Source organism: Vulpes vulpes, chromosome 12 (assembly GCF_048418805.1).
Source record: "Vulpes vulpes isolate BD-2025 chromosome 12, VulVul3, whole genome shotgun sequence".
Lineage (NCBI taxonomy): Eukaryota > Metazoa > Chordata > Mammalia > Carnivora > Canidae > Vulpes > Vulpes vulpes.
Genome location: NC_132791.1, coordinates 29,300,441 through 29,324,990, shown reverse-complemented (window position 1 = coordinate 29,324,990; position 24,550 = coordinate 29,300,441). Strand labels below are relative to the sequence as shown.

Here is a 24,550-nt window from a genome sequence, read left to right as displayed (position 1 = left end):
TTGAGTCCTTTATGCTTTTTTCTAGAGCCACCAGTAGCTGTATAATAGTGCTTCTGAATTGGCTTTCTGACATTGAATTGTAATCCAGATTTTGTAACTCTGTGGGAGAGAGGACTGTTTCTGATTCTTTTTTTTGAGGTGAGGTTTTCCTTCTAGTCATTTTGCTCAGTGCAGAGTGGCCAAAAACAAGTTGTATTGGGAAAAGGAGAAAAAGAGAGAGAAGGAAAGAAAAGAGAAAAAGAAAAAAGAGAAAGAAGAAAAAAGGGGAAAAAGAGAAGAAAAAGAGAAAGAAAAAAGAAAGAAAGGTGAGAAAAAGGGGGGGGGTGGGGGAAGCAATCAGAAATCAAAAAGAAAGAAAATAAAAAAACACGAAACAAAACAAAAAACACTTGGGGGTATCTTCTGATTCTGTATACTTTAAGTCCCTTGACTTCCCGTGGAACTGGTCCGTCTAGGTGGTCTTCTGGGGGAGGGGCCTGCTGTGCTGATTTTCAGGTGTTAGCACTTGGGGGAGCTGCTCCGCCCCCTGCCTGGTGCAGGGCTCAGTGGGGGTTGTTTACCCCGTGAGGCCCCAGGAGGAAGCCACAGTGGCGGGGGGGGGGGGGGGGGGGGGGGGGGGGGAACTCTGGAAACCTGGATTCAGCTCCCGCAGTAACTCCGGGGCTCTCCGTCTGCAGGGCGTGGGGGCTCCGGGGCGGGGCCGCTGATCTGCTCAGCTCCAGGCAGGAGCGCCCTTGCTGTCCTGGGCCCTCCTGGCCTCTGCCTGTCCCGGGGAGAGGCCGGATCCTGGGCTGTGTCCCGGCGCCCTGTGCTCCGGGGCCTGCGCTGTTGGATTCGCGCTCCTGCCCCGCAGCCCCCTCCGCGGAGCCGCCGCCGGAGCCCCTCTGAGCTGCTCCCGGAGCCGTGCAGCCCCCTCTGCGGAGCCGCCGCCCGATCCTCTCCAAGCTGCTCCGGGTCCCGCCATGTGCGCTGCAGCCCTTAGGGAGCTCGGCTCACTCTCCTGCACGTGCTGCAGGTGTCTGTTAGTGTCCCAGGGAGCCCGAGGGCATCCCCGCCCTCCTGGGTCCTGCTCTAACTCCCTGCGGGCCCCTTTCCTCCTGGGAAGGCTGGTGCAGCTCCTGCTTCTCCGGGATGGGGCTCTCCTGTCCTGGGGACACTCGCCCTGGCTTCAGCCCGGCTCCTCGGGGGCCCCTCCCCCTTGGAGGCCTTTTGTTTCTTTATTTCTTTTTCCCCGTCTAACTACCTTGATAGAAGCGCGAACTCTTCTCACTGTAGCATTCCAGCTGGTCTCTCTTTAAATCTCAGGCCTAATTCGTAGATTTTCAGGATGATTTGAAGGTTATCTAGGTGATATGGTGGGGACAGGTGATTTGGAAACCCTACTCTTCCGCCTTCCTGCCCCTCCTCCTGTACATGTTCTTAATTTTAGATGCTTTATATGTATATGAAACTTTCTAAAGTTTTCTTCTTCATAAATTTAAATTTCTAATGACATTTGATTTATTTTTCCAGTAAAGTAACTCATTTTGAGGGTTATAAATTATTATTAATTTGCTAGTTCTAAAATAAATAGAATGTTTTGAATTTTAGCCTCTGTTTTCCTTTTCGTTTTCTAACCTTCTTTGGACTTTTTGATTAACGTGGGAAAAGACCATCTATAATATAGTAGTAGTGAGAAAGTGTTTATATATATAAATATATATGAAATACATATGATATGTAGCTATTATGTTTATATATATGTTATATATATATATATGTACACTTCTGTATGTATGTATAAATACATTCATTTTTTGTTCTTTCGCTATAGTGTGAACATCCTGAATTATGGATATAACAGCACAGGGGGTTTTGTTAGAAGGTTATGTGTTAGCTCAAGACTTCATTATTTCCTGCCTGACCTATTGAAGTAGGCTTCTAACGGTTATCCCACCTCCAGTCTTGCCCCCTCTCAGATTCATCCACCACAATGTTGCTAGAGTGACTTAATGTGAAATTGATTCTGTGTGATTCTCCTGTTTAACAGTGGCTCCCCCTGACCTAGGAGATAAAGTTTAAGAATCTTTGCATGGCTTCATAGTCCCTCTGCAATCTGGCCTGAATGTTGTCAATCTCCTACTCATCATTATCTCTATCCTAGCGTTTTGTGTTTTTTTTTTAAGATTTTATTTATTCATGAGAGACACAGAGAGAGAGAGAGAGAGAGAGAGAGAGGGAGGCAGAGACACAGGCAGAGGGAGAAGCAGGCTCCATGCAGGGAGCCCGACACGGGACTCAATCCTGGGTGTCCAGGATCAGGCCCTGGGCTGAAGGTGGTGCTAAACCGCTGAGCCACCTGGGCTCCCCTATCCTACCATTCTAATAATCTCCTTGTGGTGCCCCACACCTCACCCCCTTTACTCTAAATCTGTTTCATTCTCAGTCCTCTGCTCCTACTGTTTATTCCCTTGTCTTGAATGTTCTTTTCCTTGTTATTTATTTTACTAGTTTCTTATCTTTTAAAATCTACTTCAGCTATGCTTTAATCCAGCACAGTAACCCTGACTTCCTTCCCTGACCTCTTTCTGGGCTGAGCTAAGTGAGTGACCTCCTCCGTTATCAGAGTAGATTGTGCATAAATATATTGTATTGTATATTGGCCCTGTATTGGCCTGTATTGGATTCGCGCTCAATACTGTATTGGCCACACTATATTACCAGTATCTGCTTGGATGTTCGTCTTTCCTCTGAGACCATACATCCTCAAAGGTCCTGGACTGTGTCTGTTCACTCTGGTAACCTCTTTCAGCAACACTGTGTCTGGGAAAATAAATACTCAATAAATGTTTGTGGAATGAATGAAACAGTTGCTATATTTTAGCAAGGAAGGATTTTTAGAATGAACAGAAGGTGACAGGCTCTATCACTTCTTTGGGCCCTCTAGTTCCTAGGATGTACATATGCACTTTTTCAGAGACAGCTTGATTGCCAGCAAAGGTTTCATTATTTTCTAGAGGATTCCTACCCTGATACATGATTTCCAGTAAAGTGTGTGTTCTCTCCTATATCTGGATTCTCAGCAGTCTCTTGACACAAGGTTGTAAAAAACCTGCTCCTTAAGATGTGGCGGATAATCAAGTTATTTTAGCTTTCTAATTCATACTTCTTCCTGCCCCAGGCTTTATTCCCACTGGCCCATTTTACTAATTTTATACATGCTACCTTAGCTTCTGTTGTTTATGTATAATCCAACTGATGCCACCTTTTACTTGGTTATATAAACTGTAAATGATTTTTATGTCTCACTTTGTTAGTAGTTGCTTCATCCTTTCAGTTTTGCATAATTCAGTTTAAACTCAAAGGCATCCCTGGATACTGGGTTAGGTACAGTTGTGTTCTGTGCTAGGTATTAATGGTGGCTGTATAGTTCAATTATCTTCCTAAAGTGCATTATATTTACTCATTTCAGTAAGTCCCTAATGTTATAATTTGCCAAAAGTTACATTGAAGAACTATTTCCCAAAGCTAACTAAGTAAATCCAATTAACAGTTAAGTGACTATTCTATGAAAATCTTCATTGTTCAGATGCTGAACAATGCTCATAATACACTTGTACTTTTGACCAATTCTGGATGGACTTCTTTGCTCTCAGATATTTACATTGGCTTCGTAAGTAACTAAAAAAAAAATCTCCTTTCAAAGATTTCAATATAATAAGATAGCATTACTCTTTTCAAACTGCTGAGGATTTAATTTTATCATCTTAAGTACTTGTTAGACCTCCCTCAGCCAGATAATAGTTTTACCTTATTGATTGATGAGGTAATTTTGTTACATGGGTTCTAAAAGGCTTTAGGTTGAAATATGTATACTGTCCTGTGAGTAACTTGTTATTATTTATGCAAACTAGAAGTAATGAGAAACAGTTCTACTGAAAGTTACTAAAACGGTCAGAATTTGGGTATAAACTGCATCATTGCTAAAGCAGAGCATTATCATCAGATGTTGTGCTATTTTTCAGAAGAGGCAGAGTCCATCCAGATTTCTCCTTTCTCAGCTAAATGCCAGCCATTAAAAATTTGCTTAATTGTTGCTTTTTAAAATACTGTTTCCGCCTAAAGCCAGCCGAAGCAGGGAAATAATAAAGATTAGAGCAGAAATAAATTATATAGAAACAACAATAACAACAAAACAATAGAGCAGTAGAGCAGATCATTGAAACCAGGAACTGGTTCTTTGAAAATATCAATACAATTGATAAACCTCTAGCCAGACTTATCAAAAAGAAAAGAAAAATTATCCAAATCACAAATGAAAGAAGAAAAGTAACCAACACTATAGAAAATATAAACAATCATAAGAGAATATTACAAAAAATTATATGCTAACCAATTGGGCAATCTGGAAGAAATGATTAAGTTCCTAGAAACATAAAGTACCAAAACTGAAAAAAGTAGAAAAATAGGAAAATTGAACAGACCAACAACTAACAAAGAAATTGAATCAGTAATCAAAAATCTCCCAACAAACAGAAGTCTAGGACCAGACAGTTTCCTAGGGAGTTCTACCAAACATTTAAAGAGTTAATACCTATTCTTCTCAGACTATTCCAAAAAATAGAAATAGATGGAAAACTTTGAAACTCATCTTATAAGGCCAGAATTACCCTGATTCTAAAACCAGATGAAGACTCCACTTAAAAAAAAAAAAAGAGTACTACAGGCCATTATCTCTAACGAACATAGATGCAAAAATTCTCAACAAAATACTAACAAATCATATCCAACAGTACATTAAAAGAATCATTCATCACGATTAAGTGGGATTTATACCTGGTTTGCAAGGGTGGTTCAATATTTGCAAATCAATCAACATGATATACCACATTAATAAAAGAAAGGATAAGAACTATATGATCCTTTCAGTACACACAGAAAAGCATTTGACAAAGTATAGCATCCTTTTTAATAAAAACCCCTCAACAAAGTAAAGATAGATGGAACATATCTCAACATCCTAAAAGCCATGTATGAAAGACTGAAAAGTAATATCATCCTCAATGGGGAAAAACTGAGAGCTTTTCCTCCTTAGGAACAAGACAGGGACGTCTACTCTTACCATTGTTATTTAACATAGTACTGGAAGTTCTAGCCTCAGCCATCAGACAACAGAAAGAAATAAAAGTCATCCAAATTGGCAAGAAAGAAGACCTAACACTCTATGTAGAAAACTCAGAAGGGATGCCTGGCTGGCTCAGTCTGAAGAGCATAGGACCCTTGATCTTGGGGTTGTGAGTTTGAGCCCTATGTTGGATGTTGATATTACTTAAAATCTTAGGGGGAAAAAAAAAGACTACACCAAAAAAATGCTAGAATTGATACATGAATTCAGTAAAGTCACAAGATACGAAATCAATGTACAGAAATCTGTTGTATTTTTATACACCAATAATGAAGCAGCAGAAACAATAAATCAAGGAATCACTCCCATTTACAATTGCACCAGAAACCATAAGATGTCTAGGAATAAACCTAACCAAAGAGATAGGAGATCTGTTCTCTGAAAACTATAACAGACTTATATATAAAATAAATTGACGATGACACAAAGAAATCAAAAAACATTCCATGCTCAAGAATTGGAAGAAAAATACTTTTAAAATGCCTACACTACCCAAAGCAATCTACACATTTAATGCAATCCCTATCAAAATACCACCAGTGTTTTTCACAGAGCTAGAATAAACAATCCTAAAATTTCTGTGGAATCAGAAAAGACCTCAAATAGCTGAAGCAATCTAGAAAAAGAAAAGCATCACGGAATTTATGTGTCATCTTTGTGCAGGGCCATGCTTGAAAAAGAAAAGCAAAGTTGGAGGCATCATAGTTCTGGACTTCAAGCGATATTACAAAGCTGTAGTGATGAAGACAGTATGGTTTTGTCACAAAAACAGACACATAGATGAGTGGAACACAACAGAGAACCCAGAAATGGACCCACAACTATATGGTCAACTAATCTTTGACATAGCAGGAAAGACGGCAGTCTTTTCAGTGGTGTTGGGGAAAAAAAGCAGTATGCAGAAGAATGACACTGTACCACTTCTTACATCATACACAAAAAGTAAATTCAAAATGGATGAAAGACCTAAATATGAGACAGGAAACCGTCAAAATTCTAGAGAACACAGGCAGTAACCTTTTGGACATCAGCTGTAGCAAGTTCTTACTGGATGGATGTATCTCCTGAGGCAAGGGAAGCAAAAGCAAAAATTAACTCTTGAGACTTCATCAAGATAAAAAGATTATGCATAACAAAGGAAGCAATCAACATAACTAAAAGTCAACCTTCAGAACGAGAAAGAGCCCAAATGTCCATCAACTGATGAATGAGTAAAAAAAGATGTGATATATTTATATGCAGTGAAATACCACTCAGCCATAAAAATGAAATGAAATCTTCCATTTGCAACAATGTGGATGGAACTAGAGAGTGTTATGCAAAATGAAATAAGTTGGAGAAAGACAAACACCATATGATTTCACTCATGTGGAATTTAAGAAACAACAGGTGAACATAGGGGAAAAAAGAGAGGCAAACCACAAAACAGATTCTTTACTGTAGCGAGTAAACTAAGGTTTGCTGGAGGCAAAGTGGGTGGGGGGATTTGTTAAATGGGTGATGGGTATTAAGGAGATAACTTGTTAAGATGAGCACTGGGTGTTTTATGTAAGTGATGAATCACTAAATTGTATCCCTGAATCTGATATTACACTGTATGCTAACTGGAATTTAAATAAAAACTCTTAAAAATATTCCTTCTGAATGAGAAGGTAATGGAAAAAGGACTGTTCTGGATAAAGAAAAGAACAAAAAATAGGTAATAGTAGCCTATATTCTCACTTAACACAGAATACCCTTTCAAATAAGCATCCATTTACCTCAGGGTTTACTTCTAACATATAGCTGAGTAATTTGTTTTTGTAATTGTTGACTGAGAAATTTTTTATTCTCATCTCTCTCTCAAATTAATACTTAAAAGTTTATATATCTCATATTGAAGTTTCCCCAAAGTAAATAATGTTTCTTGGTCCACTTAAATCAGATCTCCTTACTTTATTCTTCACTATATTACATTAAATTCTAGAAAGAAGAGTGTTAATATTTTCAGATGTGACAAAACTTTTCATGAAGTAGGAACACAGAACAAGTGATCAGTCTTCTATGCAAAATTCCAAAACCTTTTGAAGTTGGGTTGGTTCTCAGCTTTACCCAATGCTGGCTTAGGTTTAGGCTTTTGCTCACTTACCACTTGTCCATCTATTTACAGCTTCCAAAATTTTATTTATATTATTTCCTTTTTAATATTCCTTATTGCTGGGAGTTTTACCTTTAAAAATTCTTTTTACTATATTTTTAGTTGAGTTTCAAGGAGGATTAGAGTTAGCTGTGCATATTCAACTTGTCATCTTTATCAAGAAATTACCAGATATAAACCTCACTTAGAATTTCTAGAGTTTTAATCACCCGAATGTACTTCATTTTATGAGTGTGTGTGTGTTTGTGTGTTCCCTCAAATGCCCATTCTCATGCTTCCATTAACTGTGCAGTTAACCTTAGCATGTATAAGGTTATCCTTCCTGTTTTTTAAAAAAATTGTTCCTTAAACTAGTTATCTTAAAGACTCCAGTTAATTTATTTTTAAAAATTGTACATTTTTAATATGTAAATCTAGTATGTACTTAATGTGAAAAATTCAAGCAATACAAAATGTATAAAAAGTCATCTCCTTTCTCCTCATAGTCCTCCCAGTCTTTAGAGGTAATCATTATTTACAACTTGATGTGTTTCTAGCCTTTTATACTTTTTTGGGTACATTTATAAGCATATGTATTTTAAGATGGAGTAATATTATATAGTTCCTCTGAGATTGAGTTTTTTATTTAACTACATTTAATGTACATTCTTACATATGAGGATGTATTCTTTATTCTAAGAAACATAGCATAGAGGTCACTGTCAGGGTTTTAAAGCCAGACCAAGAATGGGGCCTGGCACTTATTTATTACTCCCAACAGCTGTCAGCTGCCATCATCATCTTTGTTATTATGGTTAGTGTTTACTGTATCCACATTGACATTTAGGTGGCTTCTAATTTTTCACTACCAAGAATAATGCTGTAGTAGATAACCTTGTTGCATACGTTTACTAACTTGCATATTTCTATAGGATAAACTTCTAGAAGTGAAATTAATGAATATAATATTACCTATGTTTACAATTTTTATTGTTTTTGCAAATTTCTCCAGGAAAGGTAATGTCATTTTATACAACCAACAACAGTATGTGAAAGTGCTTCCTCACCAATGTTAATTATTTATAAATTTCTTAGTTTTGTCTGTCAAAAGAATACACACTTTGACAGTTCACAGTTCCGTAAAGGCCTGAATTTGTAGTACTACCATGATCCACAAGGTGGGGCTAATTTTCTGGATGTGTACTTAAAATACCAGGCTTGAGGAATACAGTTGAAAAAATACAGTCACATTTTTTAAAAAGTATCTTTTTTTTAAGCACTTATCTCTACAGGAAGGATTTTGGGGCATCATTACTACAAATTATTCCTTCATTTTTAGAGTACAGTATCTTTCCAAAGATGGCTTAAGTTGTAAAACTAAATATGTGGTTATTGATACAGCCGGTCACAGACATCTAAATATCTAACCACTAGAATGTGATAAATACGTATTATGATAGAAATATATGTAGAGTGCAATAGAATCATTGGATTACCATCCCAACTTTTGTCAGTTTACTCCATAATTATATGCTTCTTTAAAGAGTAATAAAAATATAAAACATTTTTCTTTGGTTTGTTTATAGGATACTTTTTCATACTCTGGGTTCCGGGGTCTAGTTTAGAAGTTTTTATTCTTTGCTTATGTCAGGTAATACGGAATTTTTAAGGACAGGATAATTTTATTTAAGAGCACATGTCTGCAACCAGGATGACTAGATTCAAATCTGAGCTGTTCTATATTACTGGCTGATCTTGGAATACTTTTTGACTTTTTTTTATACCTTAGTTTACTCATTTTTATTTTTAAATTTTCTATTTTTTTTTTATTTTCTTCATTTTTATTTTTTATTGTTTTTTTTTAAAGATTTATTTATTTATTTGAGAGAGAGAGAGAAAGAGAATATGTGCGAGCAGGGGAGAAGGAGAGAAAGAATCTCAAATAGGCTCCATGCTCAGCACAGAGCCTGACTTGGGGCTCAGTTTCAAGATCCGAAGATCATGATCTGAGCCAAAATCAAGAGCCAAGTGCTCAACCTACTAAGCCATCCAGACATCCCTAGTTTCTTCTTTTTTTAAAATGAAGGTGATAACAGTACCTTCCAACTACTTAGGTCACTGTGCAGATTAGATGAATGGGGTTGTTTGTGTGTGTGTGTGAGAGGGAGACTGAGAATAGCATACAATTACAAAAGTGCATATAGGGTTAGTTATTGGCTGTTATTATTAATGCTCTTAATTTATAAACTGAAACTTGAATAACTTTCTTAGATATTTTCCCAAAACATATTTTCCCCAGGATATATAAAATAATTGATTCTGAAATAATAGTTTCAGAGTGGTTTATTTTCTGATTTCTGAGCTATCAAATGGTATTTATACATTGCCATCTATAGAGACTTAATATAGATTCAATGAAGAAAAATGGATCTTTGCTTATTGTTCAATTTGGAGATTGGTTAAACAACATTTTATACTTTTTGCTAGAATGATTATTATTGTATTATTTCCAGATCAGGTGCATGAGTACCATCTGAAACAAATTCTTGAGCTCTACCTGAGACCTACTCAGTGTGAATGCTGGGGGTAGGGTTTAGCAGTTTGTGTTTCACCACCCCTCCTGATGATTATGATGCATGGTAAAGTTTATAACTACTGCTTTAGGAAATAATTAAGAAGTCATGTTGTGTTTAGTACATAAAAAGAACCACTCATTATTACCATTCCGGTTTAATTGACATTACTCTGTTAAAACAGACTATCTTCATGGTCCTCCTCCTTTTCTTTATATGGTGAAGCTTTTAGTACTAATTTAACTCTTACATATTTAGAGAATTTTTATTATTTACTTTTAAAGTCCCTCGAGGGTGTAGAAATAGAATTATCAGACTTGGTCTGCATGGCTGTAAAGAAACTTGCCTGCCTAAATTTAAAACATTTTGCAGAGAATGTATGATTGGTAAGTTGGATGAAGCCTGAAGCTAAAAGTTAATTTAAAAAAAATAAACTTATATGGACTCATTAACATACTAGTTTGGTAGTTTTGATATGCTAGTTTATTACTTCTATAATGATAGGTGAAAAGTAGGCGGGAGAGAGAGACTGAATATAAAAAGGTGCAATTTAACAGGACCCCCAAACTAATTAAAATCAAAGTAGGAAAGGGGAGGAGAAAGTATCTTGGCTTACAAAATATGTGAAAATGTTAGCAGAGACTTAAACAACAACTAAACAACTCAGTATACAGGGAATCCCTGGGTGGCGCAGCGGTTTGGCGCCTGCCTTTGGCCCAGGGCGTGATCCTAGAGACCCGGGATCGAATCCCACGTCGGGCTCCCCGTGCATGGAGTCTGTTTCTCCCTCTGCCTGTGTCTCTGCCTCTCTCTCTCTGTGTGTGACTATCATAAATAAATTAATTAATTAAAAAAAAAAAAAACAACTCAGTATACATTAATGCACAGCTGAAATCCTAGGGATCATTAACAAAAAGATGAGTATATAAACTATGGGAAGTGATAGCTTTGAATCCTATTTCTTGGCTGGCTAGCTGGCTGACTGGCTGGATTGATTGATTGATTGATTGATTGATTGATTTAAGGTGTGGGGAGGGCAGAGGGAGAGAGAGAAAATCTTAAGCAGGATCCACACCTAGTGCAGAGCCAGATCTAATGACCTTGCCATCTTGATCTAAGCCAAAATCAAGAGTTGGACACTTAACCGACTAACCACCCAGGCGCCCCATGGCATTATACTTTAAAAGGGACAAAAAAGACCTGGAACTCACTAAAAGTAGAATGAGCAGAATGGTAGAAACTAAAGCCATGCCACATAAGGAACATTCAAAGGTATTGAATACTCAAAGACACTGGGGAGACTTACCTTGCCTCAGAAGTACCGCAGGTGCTGGATAGGAAAGAATTTGGATATGCAAAAGTCTTTTGAGGTTTTATTCTTGGCCCACTTCTCTAATTTTATTTTCTTCTTGCTGCTCTTTCACCTCCAAAATCATTAGGCCTGCCTATTTGCGGGGCTTGAGGCCAAAAGAGTCATTAGCATATGCCTTGTTATATATTGATCAAGAGAAAAGATGCAATGGGGGGGAGTGGTACTCACACCTTCTCCAGGGGCAGAACTACTTCTCAGAATATAAAAGTCAAGATAGCTCTGTAAGCATAGAGTCAGTAGAACATTTGTTGGTGGAGAAGAGTCAGATGTACTGGCAGTAAGGACAAAGGAGACTGTGGTGCTATTCAGCCCCTTTATAGCACAATAAGAGCATATTTCCCTTCCTCCACTAGCTTTCTATGGCAGGCAGCATCAAAAAACAATGATATCCTCTACAGTATCCCAGGTCTTTTTTTTTTTTTTTTAAGATTTTATTTATTTATTCATGAGAGCCACACACACACACACAGAGAGAGAGAGAGAGAGAGAGAAGCAGAGACAAAGGCAGAGGAGGAGCAGGCTCCATGCAGGGAGTCTGACGTAGGACTCGATCCTGGGTCTCCAGGATCACACCCTGGGCTGAAGGCAGTGCTGAGCCACCTGGGCTGCCCCCCAAGTCTTTTGTAATAGTTCATACCCATTTCTTTTTTCCTCCATGCAAGGGAAAAACCTGAATTTATAATTTTGGGGTACTTGTATTGGTAGAGTATAAATGTTTTAAAGGCAAAAGTCCTCATCATCGCTATAATTCTGCATTACCTGTTCGATTGCCTGGCTGATAACGATACTATGTAAGAAGCTTCTGAACCCTTTCATCTATCTACAGGACTTCATATATACCTCAGTTAGAGCACTCTTGTTTGATTATAACTTTTGGTCTTCCTTCTAGGAGAGTTGTAACTGTAGTTCATTTTGATTTCCCCAGCACCTGCTAACAGTATCTGGCACATAGCAGGCATTCAGTAAATTTGGAATGACTAAATTATGTAGAACTATAATTACATTAAATGTTAAGAATTTGAGGACAGCTCTAAAATAGCTTTTATCATTGTGCCGTTTTCCTTCTCTTTTGGTTTCCTTAATCTTTAGACCTTTTGCTTGCCTGCTTTTGCACCTTGTGACATATTACTTAGCTTCTCCAATATATGATCTCCTCTCCTACGATAGTCTAAGAATAGATTTGGTAATAACTCTTGTATTTTACCTAATCTTAGGACTGTCCTCATCTACATTGACTCTCATGGGCAGCTCAGATATGAATCTTCCAACTGAGAAATCGTAAAATAGAGGAGTTCACTAGCACCCTTATTTCTTTTCTTCTTAGCATCAGTGATAAGAGAGAAGGTTTTGTGAAGCTTGGGAATCTAAGATATATGAGAGCTCTGTTCTATCTAATCCTGCTGGCCAGCTGTGTAGCTGGAGACATTGACCAGATATGTCTTCTAGCTCAATTTGATGACAGTTAAGAACATGGATTTAAGAAGAGAAGAAAGAAATATTCCCTTAGGTTTCTGACTTGGATAATGTGTGGCGAAAGACTTCCAAACATAATAGGGAGTACAAGAGGTGCGGACTTTGAGAGGGAAGAATGATGAGTTTAATTATTAATATACTATTAGGATGTTCTAAAAGATACCCACATGAATGTATCTAGTAAGGAGTTGGATAAAACAATCAGAGAAGTAAGGAAAAGGTCAAATTTGAGAGTTCTTAAACCACAAGAATGAATGGGATTTTCTTGGATGTAATGTAGCATTAGAAGTCATCTAAAGGCAGAGAGTAGAATTTAAACGTAGAAGAAAGGGAAAGCCATGAAGAGAGGACAGAAGGAATGATCTGAGAGGAAGAAAAACCACAGAAGTTCCCACCCCAATGACAAAAACATAAAAAAATTTGAAGAAAGAATGTATCAAAACTGTCAGATATTGCAGAGTAAAATAAGAATTGGAAACTGCTCTTTGGATTTGATAATTAAAGAGTCACATAATCTTATTGAGAGAAATTTCATTGGAATGGCAGAAAGAGAAGCCTCATTACCATGTCTTGAGGTCTCATAGCAAGATGAAGAACAAGAAACAGCATGAATAGGAGATTCTTTTAGGTTTATAAGAAGAAAGATAAGATGGTAGTTTAATTTTGTAAAGCCTAAGATGCAGGCCTTCCTCCTAAATGTCTGACCAATCTCTGAAGAATGGGACTTCTCAGACAACCAGAACTTTCTTAGAAACCTGGGCTATGGCAGGTTCAGCAGACACTAGGTTTTCTGCTACTTCACATATGTTGTATAAGAGTTCCTTGCATATTTCTCTCCCATGGTATTTCAGCTCTAATTCTTTGTTTCCCATTCAAAAACTTTTGCCATAAGGTGAGTGAGGGGTGACATTATAATTTTAATTTGTCTATAATCTATTTTTTAAAAAACTTAATCATACAAATTTATTATTAATAACAAACTATCTCTTCCCTTCCCCTTAATGCATCCAGTCAGAATGAACCCAATGTTTCCCATCGGTTTTGGGTATTTGCTGGCTGGGAATTCATGACCACTGGGTATTTACTCTTCTTAAGCAGTAGATTTCACACTCAAGTTTTTACTGCCAGTACTGTTTTGGGGCCCATGACAAGATTTTCTATGTATCAGTGCCCTTCTCAGTGAGTTTAGGGAAAATATTTAGACCAGAAAGCAATAAAACTGGGGGCCCAAGTTTCTGTGCCATCACCTTTATGTACTTGTAGCTCACTTCTTACCCAAGTAAATACATATACAAGTAGAAGTTCATGCCTCTTTAATTTGAGACTTTACCCCAACTGACATCCTCTACTTCCTACCTTTACTCTAGCCACTACGTGAAAAACTGCATAGGAATTTATACAGAACACAGGCTGACCATTGCATTTTAACCTCTGCACTGTAACTTTTGGCTTCCATTTTCTTTGAACTGTTAATGTTCTTCAGAATACAAGCTTCTTATCAGGAATGCCCTTAAGAATGTCTAGTCTATTATTCTCTCCATCCTTACTGGGCATCATCTTATTAAGTTTCCTTAGCTTTTCTAGAATGCTAAAAACTGACTCAGATAAAGAAATTGTAGATTGATGCAAGTGCAGATTTACTCTGCTTTCTCTACTTGGCCCAGAGAACACAGGCTGCAGCTATCTCACTAGTCCAGGGAAATAGTGGTGTTTTTCCAAAACTCAGTTTTTGTTACACTGAAAATCCTTTTGTTATAAAATAATCACCATCCACCTCTGTTAATGGCCCCTTTATGCTGCTCCCAAAAAATTTCATTCCATCTTTGAATAACTCACAACAGCAGGCAAAATAGCAAAGTAACCTCCCTCACAGACCTTAAAATCTGAACAAGCAATTAGAATATACCCAATGCTACCGTATGAAAAGGGGTACATAAGAGCACAGAGCGAAAGACAACTTATCTAGTTAAGAGATTTCCAGGGCAGCCCCGGTAGCCCAGCGGTTTAGCACAGCCTGCAGCCCAGGGTGTGATCCTGGAGACCCAGGATCGAGTCCCACGTCGGACTCCCTGCATGGAGCCTGCTTCTCCCTCTGCCTGTGTCTCTGTCTCTATCGCTCATGAATAAATAAATTAATTTAAAAAAAAGAGATTTCCAGAAATTTTCTCTAAAGAATAATATTTAAGCTGCATTATAAAGAATAAATAAATGTACCTGGTCGGAACAGTGAAGAAGTTCAAAGCACTGCAAGTAGAGAACCTTGAAAGTAAGGATGAAAAAATAAATAAATAAATAAATAAATAAATAAATAAATAAATAATAAATAAATAAATAAATAAAGTGAGGATTAATATAGTAACTCAAGGAACTGGAAGAGTGGTATGGCAGAGGCAGGGAATGTGAAGTAAAAAAATGGCACAAAGGGGAGGCAATCATGAGAGACCTTATAAAACACATAAAGGTTTGGTCTTCCACCTGGGGACGATGGTAAAAGTATTGAAGAATTTTAAGGAGAAAACAATTTGCATTTTTGAAAAATATTTCTGGTTAATGAAAAGGCAAGTAATATTAGAGGCAATATGACCAGTTAGGAGGTAGTCACAGTAATCCAGGTAAAAGATGAAGGTTTCTTGGAGTAGAGCAGTAGGCAATTAGGATGGAAAGTAGATTTTTGATCCAGATACTTAAGAGCCAGAGTAAAATGGATTTTATATGACTCTAGGCTTCTGACTTCGGCAACTGAAGAGTTGGTGGTGTTATTAACTGAAAAGAGAAGCAAGTTTAGGAAGAGGTTCACAATAGCTTTGGACATGTTACACTAATACATGTGAAAGACATGTTTAAAAGAGTAAAAATCTAAGACCCTGACAAATGGATGAAACTGGACACTTTAGTGGTATAAAGGGGCCATTAACAGAGGCGGATCAAGGGACGCCTGAGTGGCTTAGCAGTTGAGTGTCTGCCTTTGGCTCAGGGCGTGATCCCAAGTCCGGGTATGGAGTTCCACATCGGGCTCCCTGTGGGGAGCCTGCTTCTCCCTCTGCCTGTGTCTTTGCCTCTCTCTCTGTGTGTGTCTCTCATGAATAAATAAATAAAATCTTTTAAAAAAGATGGATCATGATTATGTTATAATAAAAGGATTTTCAGAGTAACAAAAACTGAGTTTTGGAAGGACACCACTATTTCCCTTAACTAGTGAAACAGCTGCAGCCTGTGTTCTCAGGGCCAGATAGAGAAAGCAGAATAAATTTGCACTTGCATCAGTCAATCTATAATTTCTTTATCTGAGTCATGCAGTTTTTCAGCATTCCAGTATTTTCCTGGACTAATGAGACCGCTGCAGCCCTGTATTCTCAAAGACCCAGGTAGAGAAAGCAGAATAAATTGGTGCTTCCACCAAAATCCATCACCAGTAGTGTTCATGTACGGGTTGAATAGGTCCAAGTTGGGACTGAAACAGAGAACCACTGGAAAGCCTTTAAGTCCTTTCCAGTCAGGAGATTGTTTTTTCCAAGTTATCAAACATATATATACATATATATATATGTTGTTTTTTCCAAGTTATCAAACATATATATATCAAACATATTAATATAATGGTATGTAGAAAACCTAAGACATATTTTACATTTAGAGCACTGTTTGAAGTTTTTTAAATCAATGTTATATTTTGTATCTCTTACAGGTGAAATGAATCAGAAGTATAAGGAACTTAAAAAACGAGAGGAAAATATGGACAGTAAGTGATTATCTTATTGATACGAAAATATTCTCAGATGTCTATTCATATATACCAAATCAGAGATCTTATCTTGGGAAGATACAATGGCTTGTAATAAATGTAGAAGTGTAGACATTACAAGCATTTGCCTTGAAAAATTATTTTCTTTTCTTTATTTTTTTTTTTTTAAAGGTTTTATTTATTTACTCATGAGAGACACACAGAGAGAGGCAGAGACATAGGCAGAGGGAGAAGCAGGCTCCCTGCAAGGAGCCGGATATGGGACTCGATCCTGGATCCCAGAATCATGCCCTGGGCCAAAGGCAGATGCTCAACCACTGAGCCACCCAGGCATCCCTTGAAAAATTAATAAATATGTAGTATGACTTAGGGATGGGTAGAAAAATTGAAAAAGGTTTTGTGTTTGTGTATTAGTACTTTTGTGGTAAAGATAGATTGTAAAGCTAGTACTTCTATTTACTGTCTGTATAGAGATGACTTACTGATTGAATATTGAGTGTTCTGTTTTACATGCTTCACTGTATTCATCTTTAGTATCTTTTGCCTTTTTTTTTTTTTTAGCTTTTCATAGTACTTCCTCTTATTATTTATCAGCTTTCTCCTCAGACCTTGTTACTTGGTTCTATCACTGACTGTAGCTTTAGTAGCTTTCTGTTGCAGCTTCTCATTTACTTTTTAAAAGTCTTAACTTTGTAACTAGGTCTTCACTTAAACTTAATTGGATTGTACATTCAGAAATTTTTCAAAATTGAGCTATATTACCTGTTACTGGTTTCCTGTTTTAATAATCATTTTGCCAGAATCTGTGGGTGTGGTGTCAATTGTTACCTTTATAGAAGCAGGCCATAAAGTTTAATTGCCAACTGATACAACAATATCCCAAGATTTCTTTAAAATCTCAGCAAGTACCAAAAATTACCTCAGAATTAATTTGTTGTTTCATGCTAACAGTAAAGTGATTTTTAACTGTAAGTTTTTATTTTTGGAAGAGTCCTAGAAATGCCTTAAGAATATAAAAAAGTAAATTATTGATTCTGTATTAGGAGAAAGGAGAATTTCTTAGAATATAATATGAATTATTAAATTTATTTAGTTGAGATTAATGCAACATTTTAAAGAGAATACTCATTTTCAGATAAAACTGGTAATAACTTTTCAGTATTAAAATTAGTGGCTAATTATAAATAGGAATAATTATAGATGTATCAAGACGATCCTATGTAAAAACAGATTTTTTTTTCTTTTCTCCTTTTTATCAGTTGTTACTTCTGAGTCCATATTTATAATCTTTAGTTTATTTGTCTTAAAATCATAACCATTAAGCTTTAAAAGCTTGAGAGTATGTAGAAATGTTCTTATTAATTTAATTACCCTTGGGTTAATAAAAGATTAAATAATGATAATTTCACATTTGCTTTGAATTTCTAAAAAGTACTGTTAAGACCTGCAAATTAGTATTTATCTACTGTTAACTATATTAACAGTAGCTTCTCATCATATTTTGAATCTGCAGCTTTTATTGAGACCTTTGAGGAAACTAAGAATCAGGAACTGGAAAGAAAGGCACAGATAGAAGCCAACATAGTTGCACTTTTGGAACACTGTAGTAGAGTAAGTACAGAAAATGCAGTGGTCCACTATTGCATCTGCTCATTTAATGTTTCCTTTAAATTCCCTTACTTATTATTTTATTTCTTTAAGCTATTAATTTGTGTATTTCTAGCAAAATTCAGCTAAGGACAATAGAAGGAAAGGATGAAATATGTATAATGTCAATATTTAGCAGTAAGTAAGACTAACTCAGAGTTTTTATTAGGATTTTCTTCCATGTTAATGTATCTGAATTTGGAGAAGTAACATTTGCCCAGCTAACTTAAAAATCTAGATGTTATAATGGAAAATGTTGATACATTTTTACACAGTCATTTGCATATAAACACAAGGTATTCTTTCCTAGTAAGAACCTACAAAAAAATAGGTTATCAAGGAGTATTTTTTGATTCATTGACAAATGCTTATTGAGCAGCTACTAATGAGTGGTACATTGAAGGAAAAATGTGCAGTCTCTTTTAAATATTCTAAGTGTCTTAAGATTCCCAAGCAGTTCTTAATGTAATGTATTTGAATTTTTTCTACAGTGAGATAAAATTCAGAATTATTTCTTTTACATTAGCTTTAATTTAGTCCCCCTTTGAGAAAATCTGACTTTCATTGAGTCTCACTATACTCTTCTAAACATACATAAAACCTATATAATAAATGATGTATTTCAAAAAAGAATACCAATTTATAACTTCTAGTTCTTAGCAGTGTTTTCCAAGAGTTATTTTGGAGAGTTAAATCAGTGGAATTTTTTCCATTTTTATTTCTTTACAAATACAGAATATAAATCGTATGAAACAGATCTCTTCTATCACCAATCAAGAGCTGAAGATGATGCAGGATGATCTCAATTTTAAATCTACTGAAATGCAGAAATCACAAAGTACGGCTAGGAATTTGACTTCAGGTGAGAATACAGATTTTATTTATTTATTTATTTATTTATTTATATTTTTTTAGAAAACAGATTTTAATATCCTTTTTTTTTTCTGTAACAAATTGAAAGTTTAAAATTTTAATGTCATTTTATTTGATTTTTTTTGAAAGGCTAAGAATATAATTTAGGATTGCTTATTAGTCCAGTCATTAATAGCCTCAGAATTTTGTGTGACCTTTCACATCAACTTAATAGTATTTTTTTAACTTAATACTATTTCATTGGACATTCTGATTCATTTTTAATACTTACTGGATGCTTGCTTTGTGCCTGTACTATAACATTGGTACACAGAGATAAAAGAAAAATAGTCTCTTTCCTCAAGGAACTTTCAACTTGGTGGAATAATGACAAACAATTAAAATATAATCAAACAGTACTAGGATAGAAGCATTAAGAGCAACAGAATTACACTGAGTTTATATCCACCCCAGTCTTGAGTAGTTAGGAGAGATATCCTTGAGAAAGAAATATTTTAATTTATAATTAGTTTGAGCTGTTATGACTACATGATACTAGAGCAACACTCTTCAATAGAAATGTAATGACAGCCCCACACATAATTTTTAATTTCCTCATGGTGTGTTATAAAAGTAAACAAACAGGTGAATTTTAATAATATATTTTACTTAACCCAGTTTATCCAAAAGATTATTATTTAAACATGTAATCAGTACAAAAATGATCGATGAGATTTTGCAGTTACAGTCCATCTCAGCTTGGATCTAGACCTAGTTAGGTGTTCAAAAGCCTTAAGTAGCTAATGGCTGCCATTTGGACAGTATAAATAGAGATTAGAAACAAATACACAAAATAGAGCTTAAAAAGCTAGACTCAAGAGGAAAAAAGTTTAGGATAAAGTCAAAATTTGTATAGAATCTTTGGTTCTTGAACTGATGGTTTCTACCTTTCGGTCTTTTTTTAATGCTTGTGTATGGTGGTATCAAATCAGCTGTTTTTTTTTGTTGTTGTTGTTTTGTCTATTTGGAATTAAACTGGCAATTAGTGAAATTATGAGGAATAAGAATACTTGCTAACTTAAAAATGTTGAGATTCTTGAAATAGAATAATGGGTCCAATAATATTCATTTATCTGAAATCCCAAAACCTGACCTGAACTGACATGATGTTTTAATTATCTTTCCTAATGTGACTGTTCCTAATTTTTGCTGAAGAAATAGTCATGTACTTGATGACAGGATGCTCCCTTAGACCCTGCTGTGGAAGTTATATTATAATCAATATATGTGCTATATTACTTTTGTAAAATCTGAAGAATTCTGCATTCTAAAACAATTACCTAGGAGTTTTATATTTATACATTTGTAGACCTATAAATCCATGCTAAATGTTATTGATATACAGTTGAATTCAGGTTGATGGTACAAGTGGCTAATGGTTATTTTATACATTTAAGTATATTTTATCTGCCCAGATTTATTTAGAGTTTGCTGTAGTTTTATATATATATCTGAGTTCTCTGCTAAACAACTAGAAAAAGTACATTCTAAATTTGTTTTATATCTACTACTGATTTGACTATCAGAATTTTTTAAATTGTGATAAAAAACACATAACAAAATTTATCATCTTAGCCATTAACTATACACACAATGTTGGGCAGCAGATGTCTAGAACTTTTTCATCTTGCAAAACTGAAACTTATACTATTGAAGAACTATCCATTTCCCTCTCACTTCTCTGCTAACCACATTCTACTTTCTGTTTCTATGAGTTTGACTACTCTAAATACTTCATAAGTGGAATCATGCAATATCTGTCTTCTTGTGAATGGATATTTTACTTACCATAATGTCCTTGAGGTTCATCAGTGGTGTAATATGTGACAGTATTTTTTTTTCTTAAGTATAAATATATAAATATAGAATTTTGATATAATATAATATAATTTTAATATAATATAATATAGAAGTATAAATATAGAATTTATAATATTCTAGAATATAGAATATTCTATATTTATAATATTCTATATTATATAATATTCTATATTCTATATTTATAATATTCTATAGTATATATGTACTACATTTTTAAATTCATTTGTTGATGGACATTTAGGATGTTTTTACTTCTCCGTTATTGTGATTCACACTGGAATGAAATGGGTGTGCAAATATTTCTTTGAGACCTCTTCAAATATGAGTATTTTTACATCTTTATTTTCTTCTTTCTATAAAGCTAAAGCATTTTATCTTTAATTATTCCATCTAGGAAATCTCTGTTTTGTGTTTTAGATAGTTTTAAGGTTTTCATTTATCTAAAGTCAGTTTTAATTTAGAAAGTTTTTGCCTCCTCTAAGCTGTCTTTATATAATGGCTGTTGAAAAACATATTTTTTTAAGAGGTAAATATCAATACCAGGAAATGAATTCAATTATAAGGACTTTGAATTCCTTTCATATTTTTATATTTTGTGTTTAATGTTTCATTTTAAAAACTACTCATTATATTTCTACAGTGACGTAGGGTTGAAAAAGACTGAGAACTGACTTAATTTTATTCAAGTTTATTACTATGATAAAGATTTTACTGAAAATATTCCTTATTAAGGTCTGAATTTTCTGGCCCCTACAATTAATTTCATTTTCTCAATTATTTTTAACTTTTAATTTAAACTAAGCATATAAATTATTTTTTCTCTCTTTCTTAACACCATCCACCATCAAAAATTTCTTGTATCTAGAAATCACCATAAGAAGTCTATAATATTCTTGTTCACCTTTCAGGGACAATGAATTTTACATTTCCACTTGTGAATTTTGCCTCCCTTTTGGCTTTTGGGGTTCTAATTGTAAATCACCTGCTTTTCTTAGTGTACTCTGTTTCTTAATGGAACAAAATTATTTCTTGGGCGGAGAGTAAAAATATCTTGATTATAATGGTTTGTGGCGCCCCCCAATGATCACTATACATAGATATATATTATATCTGTAATATAAAAGTTTCATAGGAGGGTGGTGATTAGGAAAAACATAGTCTACAAAAGGCTCCTTAGGGCGACAGTAATGGGGGAAAAAAGATTGTGAAACGCTAGTGTACTGCATGAGTAAAGAGGCAAGGAATCTGTCAGCAATAGTTTTTATTTATATTTTTGGAAAGGAAACTCCAGGGAATAAACAAATGCACTGATGGCAGAATATTTCAGAAACATTTCCCCATGTCAAAGTGGTTCCTTCTGAGATTTTGCTACTATGTACACACTGCTTAGTAAACTTTGCAACTTCATAGCATATCAGAAGGAACTTGTCTGCATCCTCTTCCTGTCTCTTCCCTTGGAGAAGTTTTTAGCTTTTCAAGAGGACCTGCTGTTAAAGGAAGATAAACTTTACCCTATACCAACCAACCATTTTCTCCCTTTCTCTAGGAAAAACATTTTGTATGACTCCTAAATGTATGTCCCTAATATATCTTCAAATTAAACTTAGAGTTCAGTAGCATTTTCACAGAACGGTCAAAATTTATACAAGCTATGTACATTTCCTTTTTGGAGCATTGAAACACCATAAGCCTCAGTGACTTTGATTTAGCACTTTGATTTTCATTTTAATGGTTTCCAACCCTAGTTGAGATATGAATCCAACAAAACAAAACCCACTCAACAACATTTAAATCCAGATATCCATAATATTCTTTAGAACATATATGTCAATATGGTTGGATTTTAATACTCTTAAAGGGACAAAAGGAAATGTTCAAGTTTAATCATACCAATTTCAATTTGGTTGGTAAAAACTTTCTTTCTTAAATCACTATCCTTTGAATCCTTAAAAAAAACTTTGATATTTTAATCTTTATGATAATTGTTATACCTAAGAAGTCATTCAGTTTTTGAACGTTTTATTTTTACTATATCTCACCTTCTACCTATATTTTAATCCATAATTCTGGTTTCATAGATGGAAGCATTTAATAGCTTTATATTTGATTTTTCCTGTAGAGAATCTGTATAAATAATAAAACTCAATTCCAAGTAAATTTTGCTAAATTTTATAAGAAGCAGCCAAGTTATTGCCTGCCCACATAGAGGGAGACATTCCTGGTAAGAGGGCAACTAAGTGCCAAAATCCATGCATAAACTCTATTTAGATCCTAATCTGACCAGTGAACTATGTAAGCATTAGGTAACTTTAGGGAACCTAGGAAAAAGCAGCAATTAAAAATTGAAAAAGCTGAGTACAGAGATTTTGCATACTGCCTACTCCAAAGGAGAAAAGTTTTAGAGTTTTAGTTCAGTAAAGTTTATTGCTTACTTAATATAAATCAACAGTTTTTAAAGGAATACAATATAATCCAGAATCTCTACAGCATATCATTTAAAGTGTCAATTATAATATAAAAATTCATTAGCCATGTGAGGAAATAGGAAAATGTGAGTCAAGCTGAAAAGCAGTCAATAAACATTGACCTGAGATAATCCAGAAGTTGAAATGAACAGAAGACTTTAAATATATAAAAACATATTTAAGGGATTAAAGGAAAATAAAATAACAAATGAACAGATGGAGAATCTCACAGAAAAATAAAAATTACAAAAGAGAATCAGGTAGAAATCCTAGCATTGAAAATATACCTAAAATGAAAAATTCACAGAATGACCTTAATAGAAGATTGAAGACAGCAGATAAAGGGTCCATGAACTTGAAGATCAATAAAAATGATATAATCTGGAGAATAAATAAAAATGAACAGAACCTAAATGTTCTGTGGGACAGTTTCAGGCAATCTGACATACATATAATTGGAGTCCCAGAAGGAGTGGAGGCACATAGAATGAGGGAGAAAAGATAGTTGATGAAATAATAATGGCTGAAAATTTCCCAAAGTTGATGAAAAACCAGATTTGACAGATATAAGAAGCTCTTGAACTCCAAACAGGATTGATATAAAAATCCCTTACCTAAGCAAATCCTAGTTAAATTGCTAAAATGCAACATAAAGAATAAACAATGAAAAATACCAGAGAAAAAATATATATACAGGGAATAATATATCCTACTATAAGATTAAATTTTTTTATGTTACCCCTAAATCTCTAAGTTATAAAAGGAAAATCTTCATTGTTTGTCTTTTAATGAAACACCACATTTTTCTGAGGCTATTCATATCCCTACTTTAAAATAGAAGTAAAGTGAAGGCAACATGTTCAAAGATGAAAATGTATCACTACATGCTTCTGTCTATAAATAAGTAACTACAGGATGTTTAGGATTATCACCATACCTAGCCCTGGGAACATAGGAAACTAGCTTAGGCAGGTTTGAATTCAGATATCTTCATCTGGATGTGCATGATACATATATTTCAGTTCAATTTTAGTATCCATAAGAATGCATGTATCTCTTTGGATTACTGGTTTGTTTGGTATTTTTTTATAAGTACACAGTAGTGCGATTAATGGATTGGATAGTCCTATTTTTAACTTTCTGAGGAACTTTCATACTGTTTTCTACGGTGGCTGCACCAGTTTGCATTCCCACACATAGTGCACAAGGGTTCTTTTTCCTCCACATCCCCACCAACACTTGTTTCTCATGTTTTTTATTTTAGC

General features: G+C 35.0%; 1 protein-coding gene across 4 annotated transcripts in view; it reads left to right on the top strand.

Annotated features, from left to right (window-relative positions):
* Positions 1 to 24,550, top strand: part of IFT74 (intraflagellar transport 74) — an 87,789-nt gene that overhangs the window by 53,289 nt on the left and 9,950 nt on the right. For 3 of the 4 annotated variants that reach the window (XR_011995511.1, XM_026009004.2, XM_026009005.2), the window contains exons 14-16: positions 16,384 to 16,437; positions 17,954 to 18,051; positions 18,823 to 18,949. Coding sequence is in view for 2 of the 4 variants with exons in the window: in XM_026009004.2 (XP_025864789.1) it covers positions 16,384 to 16,437; positions 17,954 to 18,051; positions 18,823 to 18,949 (279 nt within the window). In the remaining 2 variants the exon portion in view is untranslated. The remainder of the gene's footprint in view (positions 1 to 16,383; positions 16,438 to 17,953; positions 18,052 to 18,822; positions 18,950 to 24,550) is intronic. The other variant, XR_011995512.1, reaches the window with a different exon arrangement.